The 13,295-nt window shown below is 36.4% G+C and overlaps 2 protein-coding genes and 1 long non-coding RNA gene across 4 annotated transcripts; all 3 read right to left on the bottom strand.

Annotated features, from left to right (window-relative positions):
• Positions 1-1,629: 1,629 nt before the first annotated feature.
• LOC135666295 (ankyrin repeat-containing protein At2g01680-like) lies at positions 1,630-5,316 on the bottom strand. Of its 2 annotated transcripts, XM_065177871.1 has the most exons (4): positions 4,907-5,316; positions 3,937-4,059; positions 3,434-3,843; positions 1,630-2,760 (listed from the first exon to the last, which is right to left on the bottom strand). In XM_065177871.1, exons 1-4 carry the CDS (start codon positions 5,187-5,189, stop codon positions 1,894-1,896), a joined length of 1,683 nt encoding a protein of 560 aa, XP_065033943.1. In that variant the 5' UTR covers positions 5,190-5,316; the 3' UTR covers positions 1,630-1,893. The 2 variants fall into 2 exon arrangements, with proteins under 2 accessions (XP_065033943.1, XP_065033944.1); XM_065177872.1 differs by lacking the exon at positions 3,937-4,059 and having other exon boundaries at positions 4,907-5,314.
• LOC135666296 (uncharacterized) lies at positions 4,141-4,900 on the bottom strand. The gene is made up of 2 exons (XR_010509732.1): positions 4,575-4,900; positions 4,141-4,476 (listed from the first exon to the last, which is right to left on the bottom strand). It is a non-coding gene; the product is annotated as an uncharacterized LOC135666296 (long non-coding RNA).
• Positions 5,317-9,781: 4,465 nt separating the features above from the next.
• Positions 9,782-11,392, bottom strand: LOC135666294 (nudix hydrolase 17, mitochondrial-like). Its single transcript, XM_065177870.1, has 5 exons — positions 11,052-11,392; positions 10,578-10,692; positions 10,401-10,484; positions 10,202-10,318; positions 9,782-10,092 (listed from the first exon to the last, which is right to left on the bottom strand). The coding sequence occupies exons 1-5, from the start codon at positions 11,120-11,122 to the stop codon at positions 9,931-9,933; spliced, it is 549 nt and encodes a 182-aa protein (XP_065033942.1). The 5' UTR covers positions 11,123-11,392; the 3' UTR covers positions 9,782-9,930.
• Between the last annotated feature and the right edge of the window lie 1,903 nt (positions 11,393-13,295).

Genomic DNA, 13,295 nt, shown 5'->3' on the forward strand with positions numbered 1-13,295 from the left:
TTCCAACTTTCCTTCAGCCCTCGACGTTATGCGCAGGAGGGCGTCATCGGTGAGCCGCCCGCTCAACGGACTCTGAACGGCGACGCGCCGCCACAGCAGGCCGTCTCCGGCAACTGCGTCCCTGAAAAATCGCGAGACCCTCTGGAAGGCCAGCAGCTCCGGCAGCCGGAGGTATCCCAAGACCAGAAGCAGGGCGCCGGTCCCGTCGGAGGAGCCGGCGTCAGGGTTCCGACAGCCGTCGTGGGATGGCGGTGGAGGGCGACCGACGACTGCATCCTCAGCCAGCAGAGGAGAAGGTTCCATTCGAAGGAGAGCTTCCGAGGCGAAGAAAGAGAGAGGGGGCACGAAGCAACGTCGAGTCCCTCGAGGAGACGATGACCGTGTTTGCCAATGGGAAAGCAAAGGAGATCATATATCGAACGGCTGCTTTAGCTACGGTGGGTCGGTGTGCGGGGTTTTGCTCTTAAGATTTTAGTAGTATCAAGTGATCGACATCTTAACAATACATTAAATATTCTTAATCTATGATATTAAATACTCTTAATAATATATTAGAAAATATAAATCGAATAATCTAAGCTCAAAACTAATTTAAATATTAAATTAGAATAATTAAAAATGATCAACAATACAGTTTTACAAGGTTTAGCACAATCAAAATCGACAAGCAGCTAATCTCGATTGGTTCTAAATCAGCATTCATATCAGATAATCAAATCTTAACTTAACATCATTAAATTTAATAATAATTATCAATAAGAAAACCATTCGATAATAATTATCAACAAAAAAAAAATTATTTTTTCTGATAACTAAGTGCAACGTAATATTGTTGTTTGTATTAGCTTTTAGTTTGAGAAAAGTCAAAGATAAAGATATAGTAGCCAAAATAGTTATTTTTTTTTCTCTCTCTCTCTATTGGTATTAATGGAAGAAACAAAAAAATTCTGTCCTTATTCTATTTGTCAGCTTGTCATGACATAAATCAGCATTCCTTTACTTCAACCACACAATCCTTGAATTCTACTTGAATGCTATTATCTTATGCTGGAGATATTTTAATTTTATTTCAGTATAGTTTGTGCTCCAACTCTTCAGTAGTGAAATTGCCATTCCCATCTAAGAAGGTGATACTGGAAGGAAACTGAATCAATTCGATCCCTTTATTAACTATTAACATCAGGCAAGATTCAAATCTAAGTAACAAGCATAACTACATGTAGAACATTCAGCATCATCCAACCTGTCTCAGACTTTGACTTAATCATTCAATCCTCACTGAACAAGGAAACAAAGGGAATATTTGTACTTGCAAAATGCAACAAATGACACACCAGAAGAGTTGTGTCTCAGCCAAAGGTGTCAGATTACCATGTCCAAGGCCAGCAAAAATGGACTTGAAAACAAGTTGAAGCAACATATCCAGGTAGGTTTCAACATCTGAATCCAGCATTACTTGCCATTTTGTTGAGTTCAATCATTTAAGAACCTTCTGTAGAACAGACTCTTTGATTCAACCTTTGAGGTTAAAATATCTCACTCAGACCTAATATAAGCCAATTTGAGGTTAAAATATCTCACTCAGACCAACTGTACAACTGGAAGCTCATTCTAATGATGACAAGGAGGGAGTAGCAATTCATATCTCCAGCCTGTTATTATCTAATTGACAAAAAACAGGGTACATTAACTCATATCGACTACCGTTCATTGCTAGACTTTATAGTTCTTACACAGATTGCATAACTTTCACCCCTTCGTTATCCTTATCGAAGAACAAAGCTTAAAGAACACTTCTTATCCAAGCTGCCAAACGAGTGATAAGTTCCATAATTATTTACAAAGATAGGAGTAGCTGGACTTTGTGGATGCTATACGTTATAATGGTCATACCTACAGAGCATATATTTTCTTCTCATTATCAGAAAACACATCTGGATCTGAATAACCAGAATAAAGAGACCAGGAGAAGGACTTGCTGCCGCTGGCCCTCTTGATACGCCTTTGAGAGTCTTCACCAATCCTGAAACGCTGTCGAAGTACAAGATAACTCATGGTCAACAGAGTTCCCACCATGATAGGACCTCCAACTGCTGTTATTGTCGTAGCCATCCATGATGCTTGCTTCCCCACAACCACATAAGCTAATGAGAGAAAAGCCGAGCAAGTGCTGAGACAGGCAGTCCACATGAGCTTGTTTACTACCGAAACAACCTGCTTTTGAGCACGGGTTTCCCATGCAACCAAAGTGATCTGTACCACAACGACAGCAAGAGAAATAAAGAGAGCAGTGGCATTCAAGAGGCAGAACACACGGAACCCCCTTACATCAGCTATATAAGCCTTGCCAACTTCTCCACCATCTTGGAGATACTGACCGGGCAAATTGAATATGGCCATGAACGCAATGGATGCAATCAGAACTGCTACCATTGTCACTGAATTGATGGTATTCTGAACAGCTTCACGGTGCAGTTTCCTGAGCTCTTTTGCGATCCCGGACATTCGTTTATTTGTTTTAGCATTCTGTATGAACTGTGTATGGACGTCATGCTTTATGTCACTGACAGTTCTCCGCAGCTCATCATCATCTTTGCCAATATTCCTTGAATGCTTGGCACCTGCCTCTGATAGGCTCTCCAAAATATCCATTTGAGATTCACCATATGGGATCTTTTCGGCCAAGTCCATTGCGGTTTCATTCTGATTATTGATGGCATTGACCTCGATAGACTCATAGCACAAAAGAAGTCGTACCATCTGCAAGAAAAGAGAAATATGACAGCAACACGATCCACTCAATAACAAAAGTTTCACTTTAAAGTTGAGTCAAGATAACAATAATGCAACCCTGAGCTTGGTGTCACTCGGACCATGGAAGCCATCGGAAAGAGCAAACTAGAAGTCATGAATCCAAAAGGTCATTACACTGCAGTAAAATATAATTTCAAAGTCCAGTGACTGAAAGTCAACGTCAATATGAATCTACTACAAAATGTTACTGAATGGTCCAAGTGCTGATACTAATGTTACTCGTACACCGAGCATAAAGAATTGAGTGGTTATACACTATACAATGGTAGACCTAACTCCATCGTATTTAAAAGAAGAATATACTACCATATATTGTGAAAGAGTCAGCAACAAAAATTAGTTGGTCGTCTTAATGTCAAGTTATGCCTCAAGGATTCATGGGAAAGAAGTAGCGTGATGTCTAACCAAAGAGAAAACATTAAAATCGCTATTGTTAAAACATTTTTAACCTGCATTTGACTGCTATTGGTGAAAGCTTCACAAGGTCAAAAGTCTTTCTGATCAATCAAGTAAAAAGGAAAAAATATAGTCTGTGATAAACAATTTTGCAACAAAATCTTTATACACATTTGTCACTATTACTAATATTACAAGTGGAACAGAGCTAGTATTTCTATACCTGTGGGCGCCATTTCCTGGTCGCTATGTGCAAAGCTGTGTTCCCCTTCTTGTCACGCATATTGAGAATAGCAATATCAGTTTGCAATAACGCCTCCACAACATCAAGACTGCGACCTTTGACAGCCATATGTAGTGCAGTCTGGCCTTTCTTGTCTATTATAGAGACTATCCCTGGATCTCTCTGTAGAAGTGCTTTCACGATTTGATAATAACCAACTCTAGCAGCAGTATGCAATGCCGTTTTCCCATTCTTCCTCACAATTCTTGCTGAGCTCTCATCCACATCCAAAATGGAATTCACCACGTCCAAATGATCCATGACCGCAGCTGAGTAAAGGGCACTAGTATTTGATGAATTACATACTCTGCAGAAAGCAGGCCACAGGCTGAGAAGTTCTTTCGCAATCCCTGTAGAAAAAAAAGAATGACCGGTCGAGATTCTGAAAAAAAAGTATATCGAGCAGCAAAGCTTTGATGTACTGCATGTCCAACCCATCCTACCAGTACAACCGACACCCATGATGTGAATTGGTGAATGGAAATGACATGATTGAGTCCAGATCATGATAAATAACTCAGAATTCTGGATAGTTGGACCAGCGATAAATGTTAACGGCGGCAGATCTAAGAAAAGCAACCAATTTTTGCTAGTTCAGTTTTGCAAAAAAAAAGAAAAATCTAAACTTGCACATGCAACAATCTACATACAAAGTGAAGGTTTTCTTCTATCATTGATGTCATAATATTCCATTAAAGTCAAGTCTGATGACTTATGTTTCGTCACATTTGGATTACTTACAAGTCAGCTTAATCTAAAAAAAACAGCTGTCCTAGAAAATTTGATGGCCTTCCTGATTGCATAATACAAGATCCAGAATATAGCAAACACATGAGATTGTATCAAGCAACATCCACAAGTACGAATTTCCCTAGATCATCAAAGATCGAAATGTAAACCCCATTTTAGCATTCTTCAGGATTCCAATTAATTCATCCATCTGCAAATTGCCTTTGAAAAAGAGCAGCCCAGGCAAGAGGCCCCTGCCAATTGGGGGAGTGTTGGTTATTGACTAAGGAAATGGACATACATCTCAAAACAAGTCAAAATTTCTGCCGATTGAAGTCAAAAGCTCACTCACCCATGAATCTAAAAGGGTGAATTTTGATCCATCGTCTCATTCATCTATTAAAACTTGCGTTAGAAATCGAATCGCAGACTCACAAGTACCCCAAAGAAGATCATTACCGACTTCTGCTCGCTTCGAAAAGCCCATCAGCCGCACAGATTAACACAATCGACAAAACATTTTGATTAATCGACTTCCAAAAAATCAAGTTCTTCACCTTTAATGCTTGCAAGTTTCAATTTTTTTTCATAGATAATGCATCTGGCTTTCCCTCTCATGGAAACGAGAAACCGATCAAAAGAGGACGAGATCGACAGCAAAAACCAGTGGGGGCGGGGGCTCACCCACATGCCCGAGCTTGGCGGCGACGTGGAAGGCGTCGAGGTCGACGCGGGAGCGGATGGCGGCGGCCTCGAAGTCATAGAAGCGGAGGAGGTAGCGGAAGAGCTCCTCGGAGTTGTTCTCCGCCGCGATGTAGAGCGGTGTCTCTCCCGCCTCCGTCTGGGCCGTCGCCAGGGCGGCCGCGGCAGCGGGGTCGAGCTCCTCGACGAGGCACCGGACGGCGTCGACATCACCCGATCGGACAGCGGCGAAGAAGGCCTGGTGCGATCCGAGCCATAGATCCATCACCAGTTCGAGTGAGTCTCCGCCTACCGGAAGTCTACTCCCACACACTACATCAATTGCAGAGAGAGAGAGAGAGAGAGAGAGAGAGAGAGGTGTCCTATCCACGGGTTTCGGTGGAGGAGGACATGGAAGGAATCTATTGGTCCTATTTTATGGTAAAAAAAGTGCATTTTTATTATTGCGGAGGGCAAGTCGAGAGTCGAACTGTAGCAGCACGAAGATACAATGAATGGGCGGCTTACGGTGGGACCGTTTCAGTTTTATCTTGCGATCATTACAATTGGAAGTCACCATTCACATCACGTCAATCTTCGATGACATAACAATCAATATTAGATTTATCCATAATTCTAAATAATTTAAAATTTTATATAATAATAAAATAAATTAAAATTATTTAATAAATAATAAATATATCCCAAATAAAATAAATAATTTCAAACAAGACATGATAATGATATAAAAGATTCAAGAATACCGTCTTAAATATCATTTTAATCAAAATATATTTGATTTATAAAAAATAGAACATAGAGTAAATGGAGAATATTAATAACGTATGAAATGTTCCGGAATATATCAACAACACCCTCGTAAAATATTCTTATGGCCCAATTATAAGTATATATATATATATATTGGATAACTAATATTAATTTATTCTTTTAAGATTTTTGAAGTAGGTATACTATTTTTTTTTAAAAAAAATCATCTTCCCAAACCCGAGAAATTATTTGGTTCAGGATCATTTGATTGATTGATGATAGTATAATCATTGATGCAAATGAAAAGTTATTTTTTCTTTTCTTAGTTGAGCCTATTTGATTTGAGTTTTTTCTAGTGTTCTAAATAAGATGTGGTTGCCATTGTCAGTTGGATTAGATGGCAGAGCAACACATGTTTTGGTAGATATGCTTCTAGAAAATATATTTTAAGATTAATTTCAAACTATTTGGGCAATATTATTGTAATTTTATTTAATTATAGATGATAAATAAACGTGCAAAAAATGATCACAAGGTAAGATTAGAGATAGGACTTTGTGACACATCCTTTGCTAGATTGGTCCATCTTAATTGGGAAGGAACCTCTTCACTCCAAAGGAGCATGGGTAAGTTGCCATGGAAGCTACATAACGTGTCCTACAATGGATACAATAGCCTTTCTTTATTTAAGACGATGAAATGAGTCATTGGGTGTTCCAAATCAACATTGAAGTCTTTCATTTCTTTGCTTTTAAACTAAAGAAAAAGGTTGGATATAACAAAGGTAATGGAAAAAGTGCATCATTTCTTATCCCTTTCAAGTCTTCCCAATTTATAGAAAACAATTATCTTACGATCACCGAAAGGTAAGGAACACTTTTTTTTTTTTCGCAAAAAAGTGTACTAGTTGGAATGTCTACGTGGAACCCATTTGTGTTAGTGCTCGACATTTAAACCATGAGAAAATAATGACTATTTAGGTATTTATGTATGTTGTATAGGAAACTTGATTGGAATTATCTATAAGTATAAAAATTATAATATATTATTATTATATAAAAAAATAATATTAAAATCTAAAATCAAATAATGACGTATTAAATTTATGATACATATCTTTCGGTGTCATTCAAAAAATCTTTATCATATTTACGAGTATATTATCATCGGATCCGAGAGTTATAATTATATTGATTTGTAAAGATAACTAGATTTACCTTCTTTCCTCTTCCTATTATTCATACAATCACGTGATGACTTAGTAATAAAAAAGAGATAAGAAAAGATCTATGATATCTTAATAACTGATTAAGTAATTTAGTTCATAGGAGTTTCTATCCTTTTATAAACAAGAGTAGAGTGTCTAGAATAAATAATTAGGAGAGTCCTAATATCATCTTCTAAAGAATCATATTATAATTATAATTTCTTTATATTGGTCGATCATAGTAATTATAATCTAATCATATCTATAATATATCTTACCTAATTAGATATGGTCACATAATATAATATTCTTCGACTTGACTGTTAATTAGTAAGATAAAAAAAATAAAATAAAATAAAATAAAAATTTATTTAAAAATAATTTTATTTAATTAGTTTTTAAAACTTACAAAATATTTTTATATAAATTTTATAAAATGGGTCAATAAGTCTAATAAATATAATAATATCATATTATGTTTGACTTTAGGAGTTATAGTGATTGTATGTTATTAATATTATATATCCTTCTATGTACCGTAATAGTCTTTTTAATGTAATCTAAAATAATTTCTTTAATTTATCTTGTCAAAATAATTTGTTAGCACATTCAACCATAATACGTACATGCATAAATATAAGTAGAATAAAAAAATTAAATAATTTTAATTACGTAAACAAGAATATTAATTATAATGTCTACTAAACATGTATTAATATATCTTTTATGTGTTACTAACAAATACAATCATAAAAATATATTCTTTTAAACACTTTAGATTGTAAATCTTAAGTGATGGACCAATAATCAATATAATATAACTTAACTTCTTAATTAATATTAATTATTTTAAACTCTTTTCTTCGATACTTTATACTATAATGCGTATAACTACTAGAGTACTTATTATTCCTAGATAAAAAAATTATTGTGACATATCATAAAGTATCATTAACAAATTGACAATTAAGTTTGGCTACACTAAGTCTAATGACCACATTGACAATTAATAGTCTTAAAGTATTTTATAAAATTAGCTTTTTATTGTTGATAATGTAATAATATGTTATTTTATTTTTTTAATTACTCCTTCGATTAATAAATATAAAATATAAAAATAGACTTATTGTTATTAAGATAATTTGTGTGGAAATGAAGCAAACATGTGTTATAATCCATCCACGAACGAATGGTTTTGCTGAGTGGGTAACCTGTGTGATTCTTTTATTTGCCAACATCATTTAAGAAGCATCATTTTTCATTCCATCAATTTAATTTGAGATTTTATATTGTCATCTCATTTTCATATGAAGTAACCCATCACTAGCAAAGTAGACACACAATTCTCTCCTACCCTTGTATTCAAACATAACATCATATTCGGACATCATACTATTTATGACAAGTATATTTGGAAGAAATACTTCAATTTGAGTTTTCTTCGGATTAATAATCTTGTCACGTTTAAGATGATGATGATGATGATAATGATCATGTATCTTACTTCAAATCATGAGTGTTAAATATGATACGGTTGATTCTTGAAAAATCTCATTGGGCTTAGATAGTTTTTCCTTAAATATTTGGAAAAACTTAGATTTGATTTTTTTAAAAAAAATTTATTGGATATGATACTTCCATTTTTTTAATGGTGATCTAATACGCTGAGTTCTGTATGGTTTCTAATTTTGATATCTAATGGAAGATGGAACTTTTGACTTTTTAAAGATTTGTTTGACTTTTCTCTTGTTAACAGAGTTAATAGTGTCGATGTGATGAAACTATCTATAATGATAGTTGGTTTTCGAGACATGAGAGTGTCATGACATAGCTATTACAAAGTCAACATATCTCATTTATTGCACCTTCCTAATGCAAGTCACAGGTGGTGATGTGTTTGTCAACCACCCCCTTATGCCTGTCGGTGAAGGTATTTTGTTAGAAGTTACTTGACGTCAACATCGGATGGGCTTGCAGTGTTAGGATTCTATGAGCAAAAGTTATGTGCCTTTTATAACATTGATTTAAGATCGATTGATCATTTATTATTTCAATGTTTTGTTTCATTGACTTTTTGGTGTGTATGTAAGGATCGGCTCGGTTTACACTTTGATTTCTTCGAATTTTGGCTCAATGATTTTTGAATATAGGAAGGCTCTCTTTCATTTCATTTTCATGGAGTTCTCCAAATAATATCATTTTTATAAATTTAACTCATTATTCTATTATTTTATTATTCAAAACTATTTTTTTTTGTTTATATTGTACTATCAAATCCATTAAACCTAACGGATCCTATTAAATGAAAAAAAATTTATCAATTTATTATATCAAATTATTGGCTTTACCGCTCGACCTTTTATTGATTTTTTTGGGTTATAGGTATCTTGACGTGCGAAATAATAATTATTATAAAGCAAAAGTTATACCGGAGGGATTTTGTTTGACTTTTGAGGATGATTTTCATTGTGTCCAATTAGTCTTTAAGACGATGGTCAATATTTTTTGTACACAATTTTCTTCCCCTCGGAGAATTCTGAATATTATTAGAAACACTTTTCACCTTATATATTTGCCTGTAAAGCAATGCGTATATTCTGTGAAGGAAATCATATTATTGAGTAGCTGAGCAGTCATGTTAGGGCCAATAGATTTTCTAATCTTCCGAGGAATTCATTTTCTCCGGATGTAAATCTTTTAGTTCATGCTGAAAAGGATGGGATTGCTTCGTTTCGTCAATAAGATAATTTAGCTTTTTTTTCTTCTTCTTTTTATATTAAAAAAAGACGATCTGTACTAAATACAAACAACGGGAATTGAAGTCCTAATCAATCACTACGCACAAATGATATATTTTCAGATACTTCTTGATACGAGAGAGAGAGAGAGAGAGAGAGAGAGAGAGAGAGAGTGATGACTGCATAGAAAGTATTTGGCAAGGAACAAAAGAGACAACTATTTTATCCTGCTATTACAAGTCAGTCAATCGAGGATGCTATTTCCCTGCCTTATTCCGCTGATATATAAAGAATCGTGAATCCTGCAGTTTCTATGTACAGGAAAGAATGGAGTTCTCGGTCAGTGGTGTCAGTGCGTGCTGCGCCGAACAGTTGTCTTGCTCGCTTGAAGTCGATAGAAGCTCTTGCAGTTTATCCAGCGCTTCACTCATCCATGCATGCTTGCATACTTCTCTTGCTTCTGCCACGCTCACCTGGTTCACGGAATCGACAAAGACATCAGGGAGGGATCCGTGAAGGAGGATGATGGATGGATGCATGCATGCATCCGGTCCGGTTTGCATGTTTTCTAGCTATACCTACCCATTTCCGTTCTCGGGCGTTCATCTCCGGCCACTGTGGCAGCACCTCTGTGACTCTCATGGCGAACATGTGGTGGATCTTGTCTTGCTCCTTGCTAGGCCATTTCCCAAGCTTGCCCTGTAGAATCATGGTGATCGGTCAGGTGTTCTCTTCTGCAGAATGAATGGAAAGAGAGGAGAGTGTTGAGTCGGGAGCTGACCTCGAACTTCCCTCGCACGCCGGCTTCCTCAAATGCCTCCCTGGAGGCTGCTGCTTGCATGCTTTCGTCAAGCTCCCAACCTCCCTGTCAAGGAATACAAAGCATTTCAGGGTTAGAACATTGCAGTTCTACGATGCAGATGGTAGATATATGTACATGTTTGGTTGGTATATGTACCTTTGGGAACATGAGTTCACGTCCCTTTTGAGAGCTTACGACCATAACCTCGATCGCTCGATCGATGTCTGCTAAAGATGGCTTGTCCATCTTCTTGAACCTGTAGGGAATGCATCTGCGTAGCACAAACGCAAGGCGACATGAGATTGATGGAGGCGAAGAAGATAAAAAGAAGATTCTGATTCGAGTCCAGTTGCAATCTGATGCCAATTAGCCACAGAATCCGTGAAGGAATGAAGGCTAGAACAGAGGATGAGACTTCCCATCCATGATTAGACCCAATGGTCGATGGAACACAAAAGCTCCGGTTTTAGCTTCAAAAATCTCTTCTTCTTTTTTCACCCTAATCGGGATTGCGAAAACAAATGCATCGACTCGGAAATCAAGATCAAATTCTCATGTCAAATCCGCCATACTCGTCGCATCAAATGCCACCAAAACAGCGAACAGAAGAAGATGACAAGTAAAACGCACCCGGCGACGAGGCGGCAGCCGGAGTTGTACCGCTGCAGCGTCCTTCCGCGGCGAGAAACCAACTCAACCATTCTTTCACTGGAATTTCCTCACCAGAACCTTAGTGGAGTGTACGAATCGATTAGGATCAAGCCGCGGTCTCGTTTCGAAAGAATCCCGGTCTGGGCGACTGAAGAAGACGGAGTATTTGGGATCGAAGTGGGGCAAAGGGGAGCGACAAAAGCGGCTCCTTCGCGACGGCGCCTCTTTCTCTCATCCAACTGCTGCCTCCGGAGACGGAACAATCCAAGAGGGGGAAGCAGAGAGAGAGAGAGAGGAGGGAAGGCAGGAGGCACCGATGGTTCATGGGGAGATCGGCGATTATATATAGGAGCCAGGGAGGGGGCGGAGGGACGAGAAAGATTCTTGGTCTTCGTCACCGCGGGAGCGGCTCGTTCTCGGTGGTTTCTTTCCCTCTGTTTCCATTATCGACGTGTCCCGAATTAAATATATGAAAACGCGTTGATGCTTTTTATTTTTTATTTTTTGGATAATTAATTATTTCCATACATATTTACTCGAATTTTAAACTCATCACAAAAAATAAAAAATAAAAATAAAACACCTCAAAACACATCATTTATCTTCATTTGATAATTAATTATTTCCATGCTTATTTCCTTGAATTTTAAACTTGTCACAATAAAAATTAACAATAAAAAACCCCAAAACTTGCACTTATTGCTCATCATTTATCTTCATTTGATAATTAATTATTCCCATACTTATTTACTTGAATTTTAAACTTATCACAATAAAAATTAACAATCAAAAACCCCCAAAACTTGCACTTATGCTTAGCATTTATCATTTATTTGACAATTAATTACTTCCATACTTATTTACTCGAATCTTAAACTTATCACAATAAAAAATAAAAAAATAAAAACCCCAAAACTTGAAATTATGCTCAGCATGATGGGATTGGGAAATTCCTCTGCATAAAATCATTTTTAGGTGTAGCATATATTTTGTCAGATTTAAAATTTCAAATTTAGTGTAACATTCTAGAAAAGTTTTAAAAATTATACAAAAAACATAAATACCAAAAAGAAAACTTTGATGCGCTTATAGTCACAATAAAATAGAATATCATCTAATATCTAAATGATAGTTTATGGAGACTAACTAACTATAGTCAATTATTATTCTCACTTAAATTTATAGTAAATTATAGTTCATCTTTAGTCCTTGCAACTCCAATCAACACAAATGGCAAGGCTTGTATGACAGACTAATAATATTTCTCTTCACAACATTGAAATCATTCGAATTTCCATTTCACAAAGGAAATGCGAAAAGTTTTGCATGAGAGAGATAAAAAGTTCATAATCTTATGATGAAAATGATTGATATAAATGGCCGAGATATATCTACCACTCGGTGAATGTGTTACAACATCACATGCTATTGATGATTGATATATATGCATATATATATGTATGTATATATATAATCCGTGTCGGCTTGTCAAAGTCAACGGTGAGAACCCAAGCTGACTCTATCAAGATCATATTACGCTAAACAATCTTGTCGATTGTGGCAATTTCGTGACTCAATAATTGGATTGACCGAAGACTCTCTCAACGTGCCGACATATTTGTTATTGACTCCGTCATCAACCAAATTTCCATTCGTTTGCACTTTAGAGGACGAGACCAATTCCGTATCAGCTACTCTCGCTATTAATCAAGGATAAAGCACTCAGCTTGTTGTTTACGTACTAAGAAGACTCATTGGGAAATGCTGCCGAGGTTCCTCGAACTTGCCCTTCTTCCTCCGTCTCTCCTTCCCCTCCGTGTTGCATGCATGCATGCATGCGTGCGTGCCCTTCTTTTGCGACGTCATACGTTTGCCAATCCAGTCACGTAAAATATCTATGCTTTTACACCCAAACACTCTATATTAACCTATAGTTAGAAGTTGTTAACCTGAGTTTTCTTGGATGAGTTAAGAAAACAGGTATGTATGAAAGATAGATAGATAGATAGATCTTACCATTTAAGATGGTTGTTTATGTAGATATGGCGCACTAAAACTTATAATGCCAAATGCGTAAAAATTAATTACTAAGAAACTTGCATGTATCATATTAAAGCTGGAGCGAAGAATCCAATCTGTATGAGTTATAATAATCATAGCTCCACTCAGTTTCATTTTTTTGGTCACATTTGATGCAACCCAAATAGATCAGATTTGATCAAC

This window comes from Musa acuminata, unplaced genomic scaffold (assembly GCF_036884655.1).
Source record: "Musa acuminata AAA Group cultivar baxijiao unplaced genomic scaffold, Cavendish_Baxijiao_AAA HiC_scaffold_1079, whole genome shotgun sequence".
NCBI classification, from domain to species: domain Eukaryota; kingdom Viridiplantae; phylum Streptophyta; class Magnoliopsida; order Zingiberales; family Musaceae; genus Musa; species Musa acuminata.